At 51.0% G+C, this 23,571-nt stretch overlaps 1 protein-coding gene across 1 annotated transcript in view; it reads left to right on the top strand.

The window, feature by feature from the left end:
- NTN3 (netrin 3) overlaps positions 1-23,571 on the top strand; it is a 99,891-nt gene that overhangs the window by 43,098 nt on the left and 33,222 nt on the right. The window contains exons 4-5 of the mRNA XM_039493280.1: positions 14,069-14,218; positions 16,208-16,261. Coding sequence (XP_039349214.1) covers positions 14,069-14,218; positions 16,208-16,261 — 204 coding nt within the window. The remainder of the gene's footprint in view (positions 1-14,068; positions 14,219-16,207; positions 16,262-23,571) is intronic.

The following is a 23,571-nucleotide window of genomic DNA, read 5'->3' as shown; positions in this document are numbered from 1 at the left end:
AAAGAGTCCAGCGGAGGGCAACAAAAATGATTAGGGGGCTGGAGCACATGACTTATGAGGAGAGGCTGAGGGAACTGGGATTGTTTAGTCTGCAGAAAAGAAGACTGAGGGGGGATTTGATAGCTGCTTTCAACTACCTGAAAGGGGGTTCCAAAGAGGATGGATCTAGACTGTTCTCAGTGGTAGAAGATGACAGAACAAGGAGTAATGGTCTCAAGTTGCAGTGGGGGAGGTTTAGGTTGGATATTAGGAAAAACTTTTTCACTCAGAGAGTGATGAAACACTGGAATGGGTTACCTAGGGAGGTGGTGGAATCTCCTTCCTTAGAGGTTTTTAAGGTCAGGCTTGACAAAGCCCTGGCTGGGATGATATAGTTGGGTATTGGTCCCTCCTGAGGTCCCTTCCAACCCTGATATTCTATGATTCCTGTTAACTGACATTGGAGTGCTCAGCACCACTGAAAATTGGATCAGATCTGCACTGGATTCTGCCCATGTTGGACCTATCCTCCCCCTGGTTTTCGCTCTGCCTTAGGCAGATCCCTACAGCCACCTATCGTCATTCAAACCTGCCTCACAGCACACTCCCTCTGTGACGCAGCATGACCACAGTCCCCCCAAGGAAAGGAGTGCTTCATATAACAGAGCAAGTGACAGTTGTCATCACCTGGGCCATTGCTGAGAACGCTATTTACCTGGGAAGAAATCCTGCCCCCTCTGATGTCAAGGTGAGTTTGGCCATTGACTTCAATTGAGCCAAGATTTCTCCTCTGGACTGTGTCTAATGGGGACTATGAGCTTCTTCAAGAAGGGAGTGGAGCTGCCTTGCTGGCATCAAGAAGACATCTCTGCACAAGTTGGAGAGGCTGCTGGGAGCACACAGGCCTTGACTTGTCTTTCTTTTCTGCTACTGAACGCTCTTCCACCCACCACAGTGCGAGACAGTGGCCAGTACGCACTTCACAGCTGGCTTTAGGGTTCTCTCAGCTTCCAGTCATGCCGGTGGGAGCCTTTCCATTTGCTTGTTTGGGGCTGGGTTGGGCCCAGGGGATGGGTGGGTAAAATAAGTCTCTCCATCCCAGCCCCCAAGAAGTTTGTGCACCAATCTAGAACCAACCTCCTCCTTCCCCCAACAAGAACAGATCCTTTTTGAGGTCTGAGAAAACAGGCCCCTCATTATGGTTCATATTAGTCCTCTGCCACCCTCCTTATGGGTTCTGGAAGCAGACATGCCCAGATACAGAGCCACAAACCAGGCTGGTCACTCAGTATCTCAAGTCTTGTTTCCCATATGTGAGAGATGCAGCATATTTAGAAAAGCTTTGGATAGACATCCAAGCCAGCATGGCTCCAATGCTCTGAGGTTCACCCTACACAAACTAGTAGTTCCCAGGCTGAAGAGAGGTAGCTGGGGGAAGCCAGTTCACCACCTCAAAGGACTCCAGCCTGGGAGGTTGGGATCTTCTCTTCTTCTCCAACCTTGATGCCTGTGCCAGATCATGGAAGGTGATCATCCATATTGGGAAGGACTTCACTCCTGACCCAGTCTCATGGTGGGAACATGCTGATGGGCCAGGCAGGCTTGGAGAGGGGATGCAGTGGAACATTTTTCTTATGGGTGTTGCAGAGTCAAAGGAGTGCCAGACCACAAAATGTTGCTTTTATGTAGGACCTACATATAAACGGTGACTGCTAAAGATTTTGGGAAGAGGGGGCAGTTTTGCAGCAATATACCGGTAATAGGTTTAGAACATAGATGTTTGGCCCCTGTTTTTTGGCAGATTAGAACAATTTGAAGGTAGGTAGCTGAGCATGTCGCTTTGCGCTGGGCAAATTGGTAGCCTCTTCATCATCCCTAGAGCATGACGTACAAAAATCCCACCCTGCCCTCGGGAAGTGGTGTGAATGCAGATGCAACATGGAGAGAAAAGTCCCCATTTTAACAAGCACCTCATAAAGTGAAAAGCAGCAGTGGCAGAAAGCACCACTGAGTCTGGCACTGGCACAGAGAGCCGAGACCTGTTTGCAGCCAGGGCATTAGGAACTGAGAATGAATCGTTTTTAATAAGTGGAGCAGCTGAGTTGGCAGGCCCCCCGTGCATGTGTGCCTCACCTCAGCAATCAGCTCTCCTGTGGCTGGGGGATTTCACGCTTGCTCCAGATACTATTGGCCTTTTGGTGATTTGGCTTGGAAATGCTCCCTTTCCCCCCCAGCTCTATGTGGGAGCCAAGTAGGGTATGGTTTATGTTGAGCACCTTGTGCCAGAAGGAAGCTGAGTGTCCTGCTGCAGCGATGGGAGGGAACGTGGCTCATCAGAGCAGGAGCAGTGCCCCAGTGGCTTGTGGTGCACCCCCACTCCATGATGCTGCCAAGGAGCAATTTTCTTCCTCTGGGAGTACTGCAAGGGACTGCGAGAGCTCTGCAGAACAGCTTAGTAGCTAACCCTGGTCTGATGCTCCTGGGCCATCAGTGCCCTGCTATCCCAAGAGATGTGGTGTTGCCCAAGCTGGCTGCAGAATCAGGCTATAGCTCTGAATCCAAACATGGGGCTGAAGGTGCAGGAGACTTGTCACTCTTTGGGGTGGGTCTCAGGACCCACTTGGGTGACACCTTTCATAAGAGGGGAACCCCTATGTCTGCTTTGTGGGGGATGGGATATATCCCCTCTGTTGAGCCATTCTCCATTTCCCTCCTCCATCTGAGGGGCTTATGGAAGAGGGGGTGGTTAGATCTCTGCTTTAGGGGCCTTGGCTCCCTGCTGCCCCCCTTCTGCCAACCCCTCTTCATATGGGTGGGGCAAGGGTCAGTCTTGGCTTGGAACATGCTAACGGCAGTTGCATCTGACGGAGAGACTTGGGATGGAGCAGTGAGGGATGCAAAGGAGGAAAATGTTATCAGCAGAAAAGAAAGAGGAGGAGGAGTATGGGAGGAGGGCAACATGGACTATCTGGAAGGTGCACATTTCCAACCTCTACATACAGCCAGTGTCACTCGCCAGGGCCCTGCTGCCAGAGGTCTCCCGCCTGTGGTGGGTGTGTGCATAGGATATACACGCCAGGGCACTGGTGCAGGATTCAAAGGCTGGTACTGTGAGTGGTGACGCCTGTGTCTGGATCTTGCTGCAGGAGAGCTGGTATGAAAGGGACCCAGTGTCTCTTCCTCATAGATTTTCATTCCAGTGTCTCCAGTTTTGGGATCTAAACCCAGGTTGCATTGTCTCTGTGAGAGTGTTCCTGTCATCTCTAGACACTGCTCATCCTGCCTCTGGGCTTGCTGCCCTATTGGTCAGGCCATATGGTTTCCCAGGAAACAGCTCTGAGTGCAAAGTATTCCCTAAATATTGCAACCCAGCACAAATGCAGAAGGGCAGGCAGCAGACTTGTCAGCCTGTGGTTTCTCGAAAAAGCCCTGAGTCATTTCCTCTGGGGGGTAGGGAGGGGATCTGTAGGAACCGTTGCTGCAACACAATCTCCCCAGCTCCCTCTGCCACTATTCTCTCCCACTCCTCTCTCTCTCTCACTCCCGCCCTGTGAAAGTTTTGGTGGTGGCAGTTTGCTGAGGCAGTGCTTTATTCCTGCCTTTGTTTCATCTCTTTGCACACCTGCCCTTGACCTGCTCAGTCACTACCCAGGCCACTGCTGCTATGCTTCTGACTAGCTCCAGCCACCGCTGTGTCTGACTTCCATGGTGGCCCACGTTTGCTGGTTGGCCGTTCAGTTCTGCAGAGGCTAGAAAGCGATGCCCTTAGCCTGCCAAGCCCTCCAGAATGTGACTTCAAGCTCTCTCTTTGCCTGGCTTCCTCAGGCTTCTCTTGCCAATACAGCAGCTCCCCAGGCATGGAGGAACCATTGTATCAGCCACTTGGTGCTCCCTTTGTAGAACTCCCTGCCCCAGTGCTGTCCTGGATGCTGTCCACTGCCGACACTGCAGACTTGGGCAGTGTTAGCTCAGCACCACAGATACTGGGCCAGATTCTGATCTCTCTTACTCCAGATTTGCACTGTTATGAATCCACTAGGAGAAGAATCAGGCCTTCTCTTGCCTTAATTAGTAGGGTGGTGAAGAACTGGAATGGGTTACCTAGGGAGGTGTTGGAATCTCCTTCCTTAGAGGTTTTTAAGGCCCGGCTTGACAAAGCCCTGGCTGGGATGATTTAGTTGGGGATTGGTCCTGCTTTGAGCAGGGGGTTGGACTAGATGACCTCCTGAGGTCCCTTCTAACCCTGAGATTCTATGATTCTATGAATTACAGGACGTCTTTTATAAATAGCTCTTCTTTTCTTATGGGTCAGAGGTGTCTCCCAACTTTTTTGCTACAAGCTAGGCTGGAAGTCTTCTGAGTTTTGTTCCAGCTCCAGCTGAGCCACTGAGGTCCTCCAAAAGGCCTTTGTCACTTCTGTGGCTGATCCCAGCCCAAACCAGCAAGAGCAGACGGAACACTAAATTGGAAAAGGTGGAAGCGAGTTAGCCAACTATTTCCAATCTCCACGGTTCCGTCTGAGTCTTGCACAGAGAGTTTGGGGAGCTCTGATCTTCTCTGAACCAGTTTGCCCAGCCCTGCTAGAGGTGGCTTTGCATCATCATAACCCAGCACTGTGGAAGCAGAAACTGTTGTTACCCTGCCTATGTTCTTTGCTGGGGATTTTTAGGTGCCTTCCTTGCAGATGTCCTATTTATCCTATGCACCACACATGTGCGCACACAAACAAGCTGCTGTGGGAGCCCGTCAGACAGACAGGAAGACACTAGACGGTGTGTGTATGTGTGAGTATGAGTATTCAAAGGATCAGGCAATTTATTTCCACACACTGAGTTGTGGGAGGGACTCTGAGCATTTCCTCCCCTGGCCCTCTTCCGGGCGTCTGTATTTTTGGAGCTACATTGTTCTAGGAAGAGGAAGTGGATTGAGGTGGAAGAGCTCCAGCATGCAATTCACTAGGAGAGCTCTGCTCAATGACTCTGCACACTGTGTGGATGTGTTATTCCTTGACTTTAGCAAAGCTTTTGATACGGTCTCCCACAGTATTCTTGCCAGCAAGTTAAAGAAGTATGGGCTGGACGATTGGAGTATAAGATGGATAGAAAGCCGGCTAGATCGTCGGGCTCAACGGGTAGTGATCAATGGTTCCATGTCTAGTTGGCAGCCGGTATCAAGTGGAGTTCCCCAAGGGTCGGTGCTGGGGCTGGTTTTGTTCAATATCTTCATTAACGATCTGGAGGATGGTGTGGACTGCACCCTTAGCAAGTTTTCAGATGACACTAAACTGGGAGGAGTGGTTGATACGCTGGAGGGTAGGGATAGGATACAGAGTGACCTAGACAAATTAGAGGATTGGGCCAAAAGAAATATGATGAGGTTCAACAAGGACAAGTGCAGAGACAGAAGAATCCCATGCACTGCTACAGACTAGGGACCGAATGGCTGGGCAGCAGTTCTGCAGAAAAGGACCTAGGGGTTATGGTGTACGAAAAGCTGAATATGAGTCAACAGTGTGCCCTTGTTGCCAAGAAGGCTAATGGCATTTTGGGTTGTATAAGTAGGGGCATTTCCAGCAGATCGAGGGATGTGATCATTCCCCTCTATTCAGCACTGGTGAGGCCTCATTTGGAGTACTGTGTCCAGTTTTGGGCCCCATACTACAAGAAGGATGTGGATAAATTGGAGAGAGTCCAGCGGAGGGCAACAAAAATGATTAGGGGACTGGAGCACATGACTTATGAGGAGAGGCTGAGGGAACTGGGATTGTTTAGCCTGCAGAAGAGAAGAATGAGGGGGGATTTGATAGCTGCTTTCAACTACCTGAAAGGGGGTTCCAAAGAGGATGGATCTAGACTGTTCTCAGTGGTAGAAGATGACAGAACAAGGAGTAATGGTCTCAAGTTGCAGTGGGGGAGGTTTAGGTTGGACATTAGGAAAAACTTTTTCACTAGTAGGGTGGTGAAGAACTGGAATGGGTTACCTAGGGAGGTGGTGGAATCTCCTTCCTTAGAGGTTTTTAAGGTCAGGCTTGACAAAGCCCTGGCTGGGATGATTTAGTTGGGTTTGGTCCTGCTTTGAGCAGGGGGTTGGACTAGATGACCTCCTGAGGTCCGTTCCAACACTGAGATTCTATGATTCTATGTGCACCTCCTTCCCTGCTGCTGCCCCTCACTGTAGCCTCACTGGGGGTGAGGGGTGGGGCTGCCCCTTGCCCAACATGGGGCAGGAGCAGTGACTGCAGACTTGGGGTGGGTGCTGTGCTGGTGGAGGATCCCACTGGAAAATGAAAGGGTCTGAGGGGGAAGGGCAGGCTCAGGGTCAGCCTGCAGTGGCAGTAGCGATGAGGGGGCACTAGGACCCTGCGGCAGCAGTTGATGCAGGGAGGCAGCATGGAGCTGCAGGGGAGAGACAGGAACTCTCTGCTCCAGGGAACCAGGAAGGTGAGCAGGGGCAGCAAGTGGATTCCGGGGGACACTCGGGTGAGGTGCATGGGGGCAGCAGGTGGGGCCAGGGGAGAGACCTGGCCCCGAACATTGGTGGAGCTGGGCTCCTGAGCCCTGAATATTGCTGGAGCCCAGGCAGCATGAGCCCATATAACTCGTCACCTATGAGCACTCACGGTATGTGCTGCATGCAAAAGGCAGGTGTTTTGCCAGCTACGTTTCCTGGAGAGCTAGCAGAATTTGCAAACGCCCCTGGAATGTCACATGTTAGACAAAGTCAGGGGAACACTTGCACTGGGTCATCCTCTGCTGCATTGTCTGTGTTAAGCGGGAGGCTGGTCCTGTGGTAAAGGCGCTCTGCTGTGACCCAGTGAGCTTGGTCCTGTTCCTGGCTCTACTACAGACACCATGGGTAAGTCACTTCATCATTCTGCATCTATAAAATAGGGATTATCCTATTTCCTTTCTCCCACTGTGCTCTATCTTGTCAATTTGAATGGTAAATTCTTTGTAACCAGGATTATCTATGTGGTTATATAGTGCTCAGCACAGTGAAAGGGCCCTGGAGGTATGATCTTAATACATATAATATGGAGCAACATTTCCACCATATGAGAACTGTAACATCTGTGCCACACCAGCTGCCTGCTAATTTTCATAGAGAGCAGCACAGTTAATGAGCCACTCCAGCTCAGCCTTGTGCTGAAATGGACACGAGAGCAGGAGTACCCCAGATCCTACCGGCTGCATGTTGCTTAGTGCACTAGCAAGGCTGTTTATAAATTACACCCTGTGCATGGCCAGGGGAAGGCTTCCAGGTGTCAGGAGGCAGGAGTGACCATGGGGCTAGAATTCCTGATTCGTTGCCATTTCCATTTGCGAGCCAAGCTTTAGGTATGAGTGAAATGAATCAACTTGATGCACTGCGAGAGGAGTCTATATGGCAGCATTTCAACAACTAGCAATAAAGAAAGCCCAAAATAATAATCAAAATAGGACTACGAGCTATTCTAGCAGGCAAAGCTAACTATGCTAGCTGTGGATGAGAACATGATCCAAGAAATTGTCCATAAAAGCCACAGGAAAGATGATTTTTCAAAGGCTTGTCAAATAGCTAAAGCCCAGAGTGCTCAAACGCTTGCAGAAAAGCAAGGCAATCTCCTTGTAGGTACAACATCTGCAGAGCAAACTGCTTCAGACTGGCAAATGCAGTCAAATGGCAATGGCAGAATTGTAGCTTTTCAGTTGGGATACTGGAGCACAACTAGTGTTATTCCAGGGAAAATATAGACCAAGCTCACTAAGGAAACAGTACAGATATCTGAAGCAAAGTTTGTTTCTTATTCAGGACAGGATATTCCAGTGTAAAGGCAAGTAGCTATCAAAATTGGTTTTAAAAACCATTACTATTAATAACTGTCCAAATATGAAATGGGGCTGCACTACCTGTGTTAGGACTTAACGCCTGCCAAACTTTGAAGATCTTTAAGTACCACATACACAGAGCACAGACAGGACCTTAGCAGAATTCCCAAGTGTATTACAGTGTCTAGGATGTTCGGAAGGAGAATTAAGACAGATAAACTAGTAACTCTAGTAATCCATCCACCAATAGACAATGTAAAAACTGAATTTGGTAATATAAAAGAGCCTGGAAAACACAGAACAATTACAGGGTTAAGTCAGTGATTGTAGGTGAAAAGCCAAACAAACTGTGGCTATTCATTAATCCCTGTAATTTAAATAAAGCCATAAAAGGTGAGTGTTCTCCAGTGAAAACTGTTGAGGAGTAGCAACTAAGTTCTCAGATACAAAAAATGCTCAGCCTTAGGTGCAAAGATATGTTTCTTGGCAAGTGAAGCTAGATGGAAGTGAGTGACTTCATACAGTGTTCTGGGCCAGATCCTGACATCCAGCCAAACTGCAGGCAGCACAGCTCAGGTACCATGATGCACCTCTCTGCTCTCCCTTTGGTCATGGCACCACCATGTTTAGGGCAGGTTCCCCACACTGAGAGCTGCTCCAATGTATGCCAGATGCTTACAGTACCAAAGGGCAGAAAGTGAGGCTAGAGACTGGCTCAGATGCATCCTGGCGAGTCCCCCTTTCCGCTGGCCACATTCTCTTGTGCCAGCTGCAGCAGGAAAGAGAAGAGATGCCATAGGAGCCATGACACTAGCTCTGTGCCGCTCAAAGATCCCCCTTCTTGGTACTGGATGGGCCAGTTCTACAACCAGGATTGGTGGGAAGTGTGGTACAAGGCATGAAGAAACTACACCCAGATTGAAAAAGAGGTAGTCCTAGGGGATGTAGCAAGACCACATAGAAGGACTGGTTTCTCCAGCATGGATGCCAATGAACAGGTGATTAAGGACATCACTTCCAACAAAACCTCAGTTACATAAACCTAAGCAGTTACCAGACATACAAACACAACTTGAAGAAAGACAAAGAAACAAACATGGAGAACTGCTTTCTAGACTGACGGCTGAGCAGCCAGTGCCCCAGCAACACTCAATACTTGCCAGCAAGTTAAAGAACTATGGATTGGATAAGGTAGATAGAAAGCTGGCTAGATCATCAGGCTCAACGGGTAGTGATCAACAGCTCGATGTCTAGTTGACAGCTGGTATCAAGTGGAGTGCCCCAGGGGTTGGTCATGGGGCCGGTTTTGTTCAACATCTTCATTAATGATCTGGATGATGGGATGAATTGCACCCTCAGCAAATTCGTGGATGACGCTAAGCTGCGGGGAGAGGTAGATATGCTGGAGTGTAGGGATACGTTTCAGAGTGACCTAGAAAAATTGGAGGATTGGGCCAAAAGAAATCTGATGAGGTTCAACAAGGACAAGTGCAAAGTCCTGCACTTAGGATAGAAGAATCCCATGCACTGCTACAGGCTGGGGACTCACTGGCTAAGCAGCAGTTCTGCAGAAAAGGACCTGGGGATTACAGTGGACGAGAAGCTGGATATGAGTCAGCAATGTGTCCTCGTTGCCAAGAAGGCCCACGGCATGTTGGGCTGCATTAGTAGGAGCATTGCCAGCAGATCGAGGGAAGTGATTATTCCCCTCTGTTCAGCACTGGTGAGGGCACATCTGGAGTACTGCGTCCAGTTTTGGCCCCCCCACTACAGAAAGGATGTGGACAAATTGGAGAGAGTCCAACGGAGGGCAATGAAAATGATTAGGGGGCTGGGGCACATGACTTCGAGGAGAGGCTGAGAGAACTGGGCTTATTTAGTCTGGAGAAGAGAAGCGTGAGGGGGGATTTGATAGCAGCCTTCAACTACCTGAAGGGGGATTCCAAAGAGGATGGATCTAGGCTGTTCTCAGTGGTGGCAGATGACAGAACAAGGAACAATGGTCTCAAGTTGCAGTGGGGGAGGTCTAGATTGGATATTAGGAAACACTATTTCACTAGGAGGGTGGTTAAGCACTGGAATGGGTTACCTAGGGAGGTGGTGGAATCTCCTTCCTTAGAGGTTTCTAAGGTCAGGCTTGACAAAGCCCTGGCTGGGATGATTTAGTTGGGTTTGGTCCTGCTTTGAGCAGGGGGTTGGACTAGATGACCTTGAGGTCTCTTCCAACCCTAATCTTCTATGATACCCCTGCAGCATAGTCACAGTCATGTATTGTACCAACAGGCAGAGATGCCAGAGGTATCATCAAAGTTGTCTAAAACACCTGAGCCATTCCAGGCATCTGTCGAGAGAGGAGATGAAAGTGCCCATTGCTCTAGTCCAGAGAAAGGCAAAGTAGTATTGGTATTAAGAGTCAATAGCCATGGGGTTGGCATGATGAGTTATACAGTTTGTTGCTCTCTGTAGTTGTTGGCATCACTCAAGCCCCTAGATTGAGAGATAGCTGATAACTAACCACCTGCATCACGTCTATGAGATGTTAACATCCCTGCATCTCAATCTTGCTGCATAAGACCCCTCTGCCCACGTGGAGGGGCATTTTCTGATGCTCTGTTGGTGTGGAGGGTGGCTGAGTCTCAGTGGGAGTTCCTGGAGTTCTGCCCTCGAGAGCGTGTGTGTCGCTGCTGTGGCTGCCTCGTGGGAAGTCTGGAGCAGAGCCCAGGCCATGGAAAGGGAGACGGGATGAAGCAGTGAGAGGTTTAGGGGAAGGTGCTGGGTTGGGTTCACTGCAAACTGAAGCCTTATGATAAAGAAGCTGTATGGGCAGGGGCTAGCCAGAGCCATAGATCGAGGTGAGAGCTAGTGTGTGACTGGCTCCAGGGAGCGACTGGCTCAGGTTTACCCCATAGTCCAGCCCAGGGACCTGGTCAGTGTCACGTTGCAGATCAGCTCCAGGGGCCCACACAGGATCCCCCTAGGACGTGGCCCTAGGGGTCTTCTCAGGGTCTCTGCTGACTCCCTTGAGTTTCCAGGAGAGCTAGTGAAGCCATGGATTGCTAAGTGAGGCATTACAGGTCCCCACAATCCTGGCACCAAAGCATGCTAGGGCTGAAGAAAGGCCCTGTGTTTCTGAAGGCCCCATGCCATGCCAGGACTCCCTCATCTGCTGCCAATTGTTATCACAGCTGAGCCCCCCAAATACCCTTGCCAGAAACACATCCATTTCCAATCCCAGCCAAGATCTGATAAGGACCAAGGCATCTGTTCCACATTAGGCACTGCATGCTCTTGTTTCTTGCCGAGCATGAGAAGGCCTGGTGAGCAGGGATGCTGTGCTCCGACGAGATCCCATCTGGTGAAAATTAGGGAAATGATAACATCTTTTGGGGTGGCACAAGGGGAGTTGTTTTTGTTTGGCTTTGGAGTCACGTTTGATTTTACACTGATGGAAACCTAGATACCTTTCCCAGTTCTTAAACAGCCCGACTCCTAAGCTGGCTGATGGGACAGTCATCTCCAGGTTTAGCAGCTTCTCTCCCTCCTGCGACTCTCCCATCAAGCACTCACTACAGAATGACTAAACCCTGTGTCTGTAGGGCTGGGACAGGGGAATGAGACAGTTTTGGTCCTCCCCATGGAGATGGAGATTAGATGTGCTGGGAAGCACCAAGAAGACCCACTTCAGATTCATCCCATGGCTCTAGAGCCAGAGAGGAAGATGTGAAAGCAAGAACCATGAAGGAATAACTTCACTTCCATCCCCTGTGTATAGCTCCTGGGATAAGGGAGTGAAAGGGAAAGACCCACTCTGAGTCCTTCCAATGAAGACAGGAGACTCAGGAGACCCACGCCCCACCCGACTCTAGCTTATCTGTGTCCTCTGATGAGGGAAGATTGGACTATGGGAGAGAGAGAGTGTGTGTGTGTGTGTAAAAAAGGTGGAAACTGTATTCCAGTCCTGGTTCTAGCACTCATCCCCTCTGAGAGAGAATCACCCCATCACTATGGAAGAATGAGAAGATGGGTCTTGTTACTAAGCATGGCTATGATACAAGCAGCATTACTGGACTGAAGCTTTCATCCCAGTCCCTCAGCTTCCTCCTTGAGGGTGTCAGTGGTTTGGTTCAGCAAATTCCTGCTGCATCAGCAAAAGTGTTGCAACCTCACAGGTATTCCATTCATTGCAGTACCTTTCATCCTGTGAGATTGACCCACTGCTCAAGGCTCCAAGACCTCCTCTCTTGTGTCTGTAGACAGAGAGAGGGAGATAGCATAGAGGCCAGGAGTATCTGGAAGGCAGGAAGGAGGAGTCCAGACCATTGAGCCAAGTAGCAGCACAGCTGCGGTTGCTTACAAGACACTGAGCAACTGGTATGGATGGATCTCCAGCAATGACACAGACATCGCCTCTCCTCTCCCCAGCTCTGTGCTGGCCATGGCACTGCATCCTGCAGATCTCCAGCTCGCTGCCCCTTTGCTAGTATGCTGGGCTCACTCCTCATCTTGCCAACAATAAAAATGAGCAGAGTATCGTAAATGGTTTTCCCTTTTTCTGACACAAACCAGGGTTGCTTTTTACACATTTTTTCCAAAGGTAAAAAACCCCTGCTGGAACCCAACCCTTTTATTTCTCTCTCTCTTCTCTTCCTTTTTCACTCCCTCCCCTCTTTCACAAGGCTGCAATTAGTTACCTTTAATGAGCCTTAACACTCTCTCTTTCACCCTGCCTCCCCCCTCCCCCCCCCTGCTCTCGATTGGCTAATTGATGGGGCCAGCTGGCTGGAGAGCCTGTGGACATTCCTCCCAGGTTCCACAAGGTCCTCTGAAGCAGCTGCAGCTGGGTTGGCCCTAAGGTAGGGAAGGGGGTGGGAGAAATTGGCTGTTCTGATGTCCGAAGCTCAAATGATGGCAGACAGCTGTGAGTGCCGATTCAAACACTCTGAGCTCTAGGGACTGAACCTGAGGAGACTTAACTGAAAAGAGGTCATGCCCTGCTCCAAGCCCTTGATGAAAAGAAACACACAGTAGGAGCATCCTCTGGCCAGATCCCTGTGCTTGGAATGAGAGGGGAGTTCCAGCTCTGTGCTTCTCTGATCCTGGAGGTTGCTTCTCCAGTGGACCCCCATCCCTGACTGAGGGGGACAACCTTCTCCCATGGGTGAGAAGAGAATTCATTCTCCAGATTTCAGTCCTGGCCCATCCCACTCTTATCTGTTTCATCCTGCCTTGAGATTCCCATGACGCCACTTGAATTGCTCAAGGCTCTTTCTTCTCAGGCGAATCCTCTGGGGAGTTTCAAAACTCAGTCTCCTTTATATTTTGTCACTGGAGCTAATGTGTTTATCCAAGTGACAGGCTGTTAGCTGTAGTTGATGTTAGCTGTAGTGCAGGCGTGTGTTCTGCAAACTGCTCCTACCTAGTTTTGTCAAGGCACTTCAGCCTTGACTGGCAGCAGCCCCTGCTATTTCAGTTCCATGCCCCACCCAGCTTTGCCAATGCCCTGTAGTCCTACCTTTGTATTCATGGCCGAGGAGAGGGAGTGGGGGGGAAGCCGGTACAAATTACCGGGGCCTGGTGGTCCGGAAGGGGGCCAAGAGCCCGGCTTCCCTAGCTTCGTCAGCCCTGTTTAGCTGGTCCACCCTTGCTGGGGGGCTTGAAAAAGTGTTTTCACTGGGGCCCAAACCCGCTCTTGGCGGCCCTGTTTGTATTCATTATGCAGTAAATTAGTGTGTGTGCAAACAGCCTGTGCAGTACTTACATCACACGCATGCCCTCACTTACACAAATGGACTCCTGCATGCCAAAGTGTGTGGAGGGGGCTGTTTTTCATACAAACACCTGTAGAGACAATCACTGCCATTTTTCATTAATCACTGGTCATCATTCATTATTCTTCTGTGTAAAAACTTCAGTCGTCCAATCAGGGAATAGCAACAATACCATTTGATTCAGGTGACCAGTTACATGCCACAAATACCAGATTATGAATAGCTAGTTGTGAGGAGCCCTTCGGTTTTAAATTGTTTATCTGAAAGTTTCAGTGAATACATCAAACCCATACATAGAAAATCAGGCTTGGTTAATGAACAGAAAAGAAGGTCTAAATGAGCTGAGTAATAGCCCCAGCCAGATTTATGGTGTTTTAATGATATTTTGTTCATTTTGGGTCTGCGTGCAATGGCTGTTATCAGAGCTATCCTGTTCAGCACAGAGGACTGTGTGTGAAATACATCTATTGCCTTTCTTTTAGCAGCATTTCTCTTTCTCTCTCGTTTTCTCAGCTTGTGACTGCCACCCTGTTGGTGCAGCTGGTAAAACCTGCAACCAGACCACTGGGCAGTGCCCATGCAAAGATGGTGTGACAGGGCTCACCTGCAATCGCTGTGCCAAGGGCTACCAGCAGAGCCGGTCACCTGTGGCTCCCTGCATCAGTGAGTAATGCTGTCAACAATGCCTAGTTCCAATGTTCATGTGTTCTAGAGCCCCAGTTCCTCCTTTGCCATCTTATAGCTGTTTTGTTATCTGGGGCTGTGAAGTGCTTCCCTGCTGCCAGGGACTGTGAGATCATTGGCTCTTAGAAGCTAAGCAGGGCTGGCATGGGGCAGCAGTTGGGTAGGAGCAGTTGGGTAGGAGCCCTTCAGGGAGCACTACATGCTAGTGGATCTGTACCCTCAGGGGCTCTGCACTGCTGGAGAACATCTTTTGAATGACCCCACAGCTATGTGGGAGCTCTGCACAAAAGGTTTTCTCTACTCACTTCCTTCTCTTCCATCTAGCTCCCCCGTGACTGCTCTCTGCACTGGAAGCCAGGCCAGTGTCCCAGCTCCCACAGCTGTGCTGGACTGAAGCTGAACTGGAAGCCTTGGGGAGGCTGTAAGATTCTTTCCATGCTCCTTGCCAGCAGTGGGAAGAGATTAAAGGTGGCAGCTGCATTGTGCTGATGGGAATAGGATGCTCCTAGTTCCGCTCCCTTTCAGGAGCACAACGGGGCAGAGTGGGGACCCCATAGTGCACAGAGTCAGCTAGCTGGCATCTCTCTCCACCTGCTGATTGAAGTGCTGCAGGGAGCACAGCAATGGCTCTTGGGGCTGAGATGGGCAGCTCTGGTGGTTTCTCTAAAGGTCTCCTGAAAGCCTCCAGTTCCTCTTTATCTTGCATCAGCAACAGCAGAGCTGTCCCAGCAAGATCAGTGGATGCCTGGCCTGGCTCTCTTGTCCAGAGAGCAGCATTGGCTAGGAAGAGGAGCTGATACGTGAGCAGAGCACATCTCTTCCAGAGGTTGGCTGGTGCCAGGGTGGAGGCAGGGAGACAGTGCTGCTGCACAGGCCAATAGAGAACATGACACAGCACACGCTGGCCTTGTCCCTAACTGCCACTTACCTGCCAGGGCTCCCAGCATGTCACTGCTCTGCATGGTCTAGGCTAGTCAACCTGGAGCTAGACAGTGCTGTCTGAACACGAGTGACCATGGCAATGGTATTTGTAGGATCAGGCTGGTGCACAGTGCTGAGTGCCCTGCACCACCATGTGGAGTGGGGGGAAATGGGTGAGTCCTGCTCTTGTTCTCAGAACGTCTATTATAATAAATCCGGTACCACATAGGACTTCAGGGTTGTGGCTGTGCTGACAGCTTGGATACTTGGAACTTCATGGCAACTGTGGAGACAGAACTTGGAGCCTCATGCTCCTGAAACACAGAATGCCCCCTTTCCAACCACGTGAGCTAAAGGAGAATCTGCTTCCAGCACAGGGCCAGGAACCCTGGTTGACCAGTTTCGATTCTACCCCCATACAGGCAGTGGTAACACATTCACACTGCCCAGCTGATTACAAAAGAGTGGCTTGCTCTGTCTCACTGGATACCGGGCCAAATTCTGCCCCTGGTTGCATCAGTACAAGTCTGGAGAAGGGCTGCACTGAAGTCAGTATAAAACTCTCATTTTCTTCAATGGTGCCAAGATTCAGTCCTAATGATAGTGGGCGAAATTCCCTCCTGGTGTTAACTCCATTGAAATCCTCAGATTCTTGGCTCATTGACTTCAGTGGAGTTATTCTAGATTCACCCTAAAAAACAGAACCAGCGCCCACTATGAATGAAGCTCGTTAATCCTCTATATGAATCCGTTGGGGGGTGTTTTTCCTGGGCTTATCCCCTGGGGAACCCTACGACTCCCAGGGCTCCCTCTAGCCTCACTGGCAGGGACAACAAGGAGGATGTACTATGATGCACCCCCTCTCAGTGCCCGGCATGTCCCCGTGGCAGAAGCAAAGGAAACCAGCAGAGGATGCTGCTTTGTCCTTTCTTGCTGCTAGCAATAGACTCTCCACAAGCAGAAGCAGGGGAGGGGTATAGGTTTTGACCAACCTCGCTGTTGGAAAGCAAACACCCTTCCTTAAGAATCTCACCCTTTCTTTTCCAGAGATTCCTGCCATCAACCCAACCTCCGTGGTCACCAGCACAGAAGAGCCGGCAGGTGAGTGCTCTAAATCCCGGGATTCAAAAGACATAAGAAGAACACTATCTGGGCACCTTGCAGCTGTTCCTGTCTAATTGTATTTTCCCCTTACCATTCCCAGAAGACTCCCCACTCTCCCCTTATTTAAGTGTGCACTGGCATTGAACACCAGTCTCCTCACACCCAGCTTGGTTGCAGAGCGCAAGCAGCTAGGTCTCCTCCAGTGAAAAATGAAATGTGCAAATGAGGTTTTAAATCCTATTTATATTTGGAACCCAACCAAAGAAAATTGACAGGAGTCCTATCAGCTTGCCTGCAGTCGGGCCAGGAGCAGCCCACTCCCTCGAGGGAGGGGACCTAGTGCTTTCTCACACAGGGATTCAGGGAGGTTTGTTTCTTTAATCCTCTCCAAACTCAAGAGATTTCCCCTGAGTGCTCTTTGCCTCAGCATCAGCCGCCTCTGGGGAACATGTGGTTTCCAAGTCTGCTGTTCTTGTTCCAAGGCTCTCAGGCCATGGCATCTGTCCCACAGCTGTGCCGTCCAGTGGCAGGTTGAGAAATGGATCAGCTTGCACCACCGGGATACATGTTGAGTTCTCTTTTCAGAACCAGATGGGGCCTGGCCCTCGGGTGGGTACCTCCCCCCATCCCTGCACTCCCACACAAGGGCCTGGCATAGTTGCTGTCCTGGCATTCTCCTGAGAGCGGGGAGCTCCTGTCCTGCCCAAGCAGACAGAAAGCATTGCTGGCTACAGCTGATTTCTGAGCATCCATGAACAGCCATGGTTCAAAATGGAGGACTGGCCTCCTGTTGCTAGCTCCTCCAACGGCTTCCCTCCACCTATCTGCATAGCCTCCTTTCCTCCTGGACTGGGCTTGAGCCGGCTGCCTCACTGTTTTCTGAGGGGCTCGGACAACAGGGTGATGGTGCACACTTGATGGGAAGGGGAGAGAGAAGCCAAGTGTCAACTGGAGAGCGATGGCATGGTAAACCCATAATGTCTCGCAGCCTCTACAGGAGGCTCGGCTCTGAGTTAAGCAGGAGACGTAACAGGATTGATACCTATGGGAAACCTAGGAGAGTGCTTTGACAAGGAGAAACAGCTGTCCATCACAGTCCCAGGAGCTATCTAAGAGGAAGGAGCAGGACTGTTTTAATGGAACTCCACCCACCCCTGCTAGATCCTGCAGGCCAGGGCCGCCCAGAGGATTCCGGGGGCCTGGGGTCTTCGGTGGCGGGGGGCCCTTCTGTTCCGGGACCCGCCGCCGAAGTGCCCCGAAGACCCGCGGCGGGGGCCCCCCGCCGCCAAATTACCACCGAAGCGGGACCTGCCACCGAAGTGCAGCCCGGTCTGCGGCAGTAATTTGGTGGCGGGGGGCCCCCACTGCGGGTCTTCGGGGCACTTTGGCGGCGGGTCCCAGAATAGAAGGGCCCCCCCGCCGCCGAATTACCGCCGAAGACCGAGCTGAACTTCGGCGGCGGGTCCCACTTTGGCGGTAATTCGCCAGTGGGGGGGTCCTTCCGCCCTGGAGCGGAAGGACCCCCCACCGGCGAAGACCGGGAGCGGAAGAAGCTCCTGGGCCCGGCCCCGCAAGAGTTTTCTGGGCCCCCCAGAGCGAGTGAAGGACCCCCCTCCAGGGGCCCCGAAAAACTCTCGTGGGGCAAATTGCCCCTCTTGCCCCCCACTCTGGGCGGCCCTGCTGCAGGCTGGTTAGTGGCACCTCATGGTCCACAAGCCAAAGGCTGATGATAGCAAGAGCAAGGCCTTCTGTTCTCAGGCCTCACGACATCATCCTTCAATATGATGGACTCTATCTCCATCGAAGGTCCACGGGTCACTTGCTGGAAGATTCTCTGCACCTTGAAGTCTTTAAACCATGATTTGAGGACTTCAATGGCTCAGACCCAGGTTTGATACAGGAGTTGGTGGGTGAGATTCTGTGGCCTGCATCTTGAAGGAGGTCAGACTAGATGATCATAATGGTCCCTTCTGATCTTAAAGTCTATGATTCTATGATCTGAAATCTAGGCCTGGATAGGGTCTCAGATATTGCAGCAGAGGAGATGCTGCTGCAGGGGACCCATCCGCATCGAAGGAGAGAGATTAGAGATAGGATGGCATTGATAGAATTGCTAGCATGGAGGGATGGTGACCTGAGCAAAGGCCTGACCTGGTAAATTGTCTCTCAAAGGGAAGTATCAACAGTCTTTCTCATTAGACATCCAGACAATTCCACTGCTTTGCACTACCCCAGAGAGGCACAGGTTTGATTTCCAGGTGGTGGCTTGGACTTCCTCAAACAATTTCAGAAACTGTGCCTCTGACTTGGGCCAGTACTCAGTCGGGCCAGGCTCCTAGATACCATAGTAATGATTTTGAGATGGAGGGATAGATAGATAGATAGGTAGATGTGGTGAATCTGTTACACGAAGCATGCTGCTCTCTCCCCTCAGTGCTGCCATGTTTGTGCCTGAGTCTGGATAGAAAGTCCAGACTGATATAGCAGCCAGCTGACAGTCTTCTGACTAGCTCTGCTGCTTGCCGTGACCTGATGCATGCGGTGGTGGAAGAGTAATGCAGTCTCTTTGCTTCCCTCATCACTGTGGTAGAGGAGCCACTGGTTTTTAGGTCATGTTTTCCTCTCCATCCCCATGTAATCCTTCCATCTAATCTGTCTGTCGCCTGTATTTCTGAGGTGTTTATTGCCATAGTAATAGTCTCCAAAGCAACCTCCACCCACTCTGTATCCATCTGTAGTGTTCCTTATTGGCTAGTCAAAGAGCAGAGGAGGAAGAGAGTGTAAGGGTCTCTGACACTTTTTTCTTCTTCCCATCATACTATTCCCCTCAAGGCCTCGGACTTCTCATACACCTCAGCATGAAAATAGCAGACATCCTACCCAGTTTCCACTCCTGTCAATAGCACACATGGGGATTATGGTGCTAAAATGACACCAAATGCTTGTTCCTGCTGCTCAGCACCTCCTCAGGGTCAGCCAGCCACCTTCTCGAGAGCTTCCCCCATAGCTGGCTGAGATCAGGAGTCTCCTTGTAATGATCATGTGTTTGAACAAGTCCCTGACAGGGTGGGGTAGCATGGGCTTTCTGCATCATAGCACCTCCGTGTTGTCAAGATGCCAGGTTGTCTCATGCCGCTTCTGCTTTCCTAGTGTGAATGAGCTCCTATGGACAGGTCATGGCCCCCGAGTACATATGGAGGATGTAGCTCAACAACATGAAGTCTGGAGGTGTAGAACAAAGGGGATCCTTAGTGATCTCTCCCAGCCTCCTCAACCCCTCCTGCCTTACCCAAACTGGTCACACAGTGATCCCTCCCCAGCAGATTCCCCCCAGCCCTTTGTGGAGTTAGTAATCTCCCCGCACATCTGTGAAGTCGCTTTTTAGTGCTAGGAGTTCTGTTGGAATGTTGTTGCATGTCTCCCTCTGACATGGGCTTGTGGCTGTTGGAGTATTTGCAAGCCCTTCTCCCAGCCTGGATCAAGGGTGGACCCTTCAACAACAGTCTGTCAGTGTTTTGGGGCATTTTCTGAGTCCCACAGATCTGTGGGGCCCCCACCAGGCCCACTTTATTTTTAATATTCAGAGATTGACTGTGTTGGTTGCTTTATTTTTCCAAGGAAAGTCACTTCAGTGTGAGCTGGAGTTGGCTGCATGTTTTATGGACTAGTGAAGATACCTCCCCGGGCCAGATTCCCAGCTGGTGTGAACTGGCCTGGCTCCGTTGAATGTAATGGAGCTACGCTGATAGCTGGGGCTTTGACCCACTGTCTCCAATGGAGCTGCAGTGATTTACCCTGGATAAAGAGCTGGCTCAGAGCATATCGACATAATGTCAAACTGGAGTGACATTTATATTTTTGTAGCCTAGCCTATAGTGTCTATAAAATACACTTCATTTCATGCAACAAGCATGGTATAGGGACAGTTCTCTGTAAGTCAAGTGACTTTTGTGCAGTATAACTGGGCAAATAATAAGGGCTGTGATGCATTCTCGACAGTGTTTCCTGGCTGGGGAGGCTGACAATAGACCAGTGGTTCCCAAACTTTAGCAACCTGTGAACCCCTTTCACTAAAATGTCAAGTCTCGTGAACCCCCTCTTAAAAATGAGTATTTCCAGGGATTTTCTCCTTTACCTGAGTATAAATTATAAAAGCAGTGATCTTGGAAATATAAAATTGGCTTTTGTGACATGTTTATTACACACCTAATCCTAATTCATTATTATTTATCATTACAGTATTTTTATTGCATTATGAAAATGGCAACACTCTTCCAAGATCTCACTTTCGTAGCTTGTATCACTTTGAATAAGCCTGTTATAAAGCAAAGCTCCTATGTTTCATCAAGGAGTATCAGATGTGAAACAGCATGAAGGTATTTAAGAAGCCAACTCAAAGAGTTCCTCCTACACAAGCATTTAGGTCTTGAGCACTCCATGCAAACAACGCACGTTACAACAAAGCTTAAACTTGTTCTTCATAATAATTTTTAAAACAATACTATCTGCCTATTTAATTTAAAAAACAGCAAAAAATATCTACTTCCCTTTCCATTTCTTATAAGGAGTCTTGAAGGTTAAGTCTTCTCGGTGTCCCATCCTGCTCTGTCTGCCATTAGGGAATTTTTCCCCGAGAACCCCCTGTAATATTTCGTGAACCCCCAGGGGTTCACGAACCCCAGTTTGGGAAACACTGCAATAGACCAACATGCCCTGTGCTCCTACATTGTTCCCTAAAGCACCTCCTGCTGGAGGAGACTGGGACTCTGACAGCCACCCACCCCCACAGCTCTTCTACGCATCATTCCTGACAATGCCTTCAAGTGTGGGCAGCTAGGATTGGAGTTCCACAAAGCAGCACCCCTGCCCCGTTCCCTCCAGTCTGAAATGGGATAGGAAGCTGTGAGATCCTCCAGCAGGAGTCCTTTGTCCAATCCCTACAGTCCCTCTTGCTGGGATAGTGAGGATTGGTAGAACTGTGAACTTTGAGAGGAGTTCATTGATGTACCCTGCCCAACCACAGTGCTTTACAAATAGGATGGTCTTAGAAATAGATCCTAATATTTTCGGTCAAATAAAAATAAATCACACTTGATGGAGACCTTAGTGTTTATTTTGCTTTAGTGGAGCGGGCCTGTGTTAAGCTGCCTGTAGTTTTATCTTAGGGTTTTTTTTTTAAAAGATTTTTGGCTTCTAACTCAATTATCGTCAGTGGAGAATAAATTCCGGGATGGCACAGAAATCCAGTTCAGGTCCCTCTTTCTCTTAGATGCACAGATTTTTAAAACCAGAAAAAGGGACCATTATGATCATGTTGTCTGACCTCCTATGTAACAGACCAGAGAACCCAGCTACATCAAGGCCATGACATCTGTTGGAGCTAGAGTACAGAACAGCCCAGGAATTGGGTTTGGGGTCTGCTTCTCCCTGGAGCTGTACCTACGGGCCATTCCAGGAGGGCACAGAAATCCAGTTCAGGTTCATAGGTGGTCAGAAAATTTTCACTGCAATGCAGTTTTGATGAAATAAGTAAAAATCCAGTGCCATTCTTGTCCTGCCCTGCTCTGCTCAGGTTCCTCTTCCCCCAGTGGCAGTGTCTCTCAAGTCTGTATGCATCCATCCCCTTGGGGCTGTCCTCCTCTTTGCAACCCCTCCAGGCTGGCATGCTGTGTCCACCTCAGGCTTCTCTTTCTGAGGCTGGGCCTCAGAGGGAACTCTTGTGCAGGTTGTCAATCCTGGATCCTCCCAACAGCTGCTGAAAGGAGGGAGAGGGGGAGTCAGGTACAGAAGCTACAGGACCAGATTGGCAGACCTGGTCACTGGGGAGCCTGATTCCTAGCCCCACCCCTTCACTGAGGCTCCACCCCTTCACTGAGGTCCCGCCCCCCCACTATATGCCCCCTCCATCGATGGCTCGTTCTCCCCCACCCTCACTCACTTTCACTGGGCTGGAGCAGGGAGTTGGGGTGTGGGAGTGGGTGAGAGCTCCAGCTTGGAGAGTGGGCTCTGGGGTGGGGCTGGGGATGAGGGGTTTGGGGGCAGGAGGGGGCTCCAGGCTGGGGGGTGGGGCTGAGGGATTTGGAATGTGGGAGGGGACTGCGTGTTGACGCAGGGGGTTGGGGTGCAGGAAGAGGTATGGGCTCTGGCCTGGGGGTGTGGGCTCTGGGGTGGGTCTGAGGATGAGGGGCTTGGGGTGCAGGTGGGTGCTCTGGGCTGGGAGTGAGGGGTTCAGAGGGCTGGAGGGGGATCAGGGCTGGGGGAGGAGGTTGGGGTGCAGGATGGGGTATGGGCTCTGGGCTGGGGGTGTGGGGTCTGGCGTGGGGCCAGGGATGAGGGGTTTGGGGTTCAGGAGGAGGGTCTGGGTTTGGGGGGGGCTCAAGGCTGGTGCATGGAGTTGGGGCTCGGGGTTGGAGCGCGGGCTTACCTTTGGCGGCTCCCAGTCAGTGGCACAATGGGACTAAGGCAGGCTCCCTGTCCTGGCTTCACGCTGTTCTCCAGAAGCGGCCAGCAGGTCTGGCTCCTAGGCGGAGGGGGGTGGGGGAGGCAGGAGGCTCGACATTACTGTCCCCCCCACCTAGGAGCTGGACCTGCTGGCCGCTTCCAGGGCGCAGCGCAATGCCAGGACAGGCCGTAGCTTTTAACAGCTCGGTTGGCAGTGCTGACCAGAGCCGCCAGGGTCCCTTTTCAACCAGGCATTCCGGTCAAAAACCGGACACCTGGCAACCCTGCCAGCTGGTCCTGTTCCTAGGGCAATCTGGCAAAGCCTCTTCCTGTTGCCTTCCATTACTTCATCCCTTCCTGGTGGTGAGAAATGCAGACTCGAATCTAAGCCTGTCTCTGATTTTTATTGCTGTTGTCATTGGGAGAATTTTGCCCTGATGAAAAGGGACAGACCCTGCCATCAGGGGCGGCTCTAGGATTTCCGCCGCCCCAAGCAGGGCGGCACGCCGGGGGGGGCGCTCTAGCGATTGCCGGTCCCGCGGCTGCGGTGGACATCCCGCAGACGTGTCTGTGGAGGGTCTGCTGGCACCGCGGCTCCGGTGGACCTCCCGCAGGCACGCCTGCGGATGCTCCACCGGAGCCGCGGGACCAGCGGCCCCTCCGCAGGCACGTCTGCGGGAGGTCCACCGGAGCCGCCTGCCGCCCTCCCGCTGGGACGCCGCCCCAAGCGCGTGCTTGGCGCGCTGGGGTCTGGAGCCGGCCCTGCCTGCCATGGCTGAGAGCTGGGCAGGTGTTGGGCAGACTTGGCCCTCGCCATGCCCCACCCCCGAGCTCAAGTGGAGGCTGACATTCATGCTGAACACAGC

This window comes from Mauremys reevesii, linkage group 10 (assembly GCF_016161935.1).
Source record: "Mauremys reevesii isolate NIE-2019 linkage group 10, ASM1616193v1, whole genome shotgun sequence".
Taxonomy (NCBI): domain Eukaryota; kingdom Metazoa; phylum Chordata; order Testudines; family Geoemydidae; genus Mauremys; species Mauremys reevesii.
This window is presented reverse-complemented; position numbering and strand designations above follow the sequence as displayed.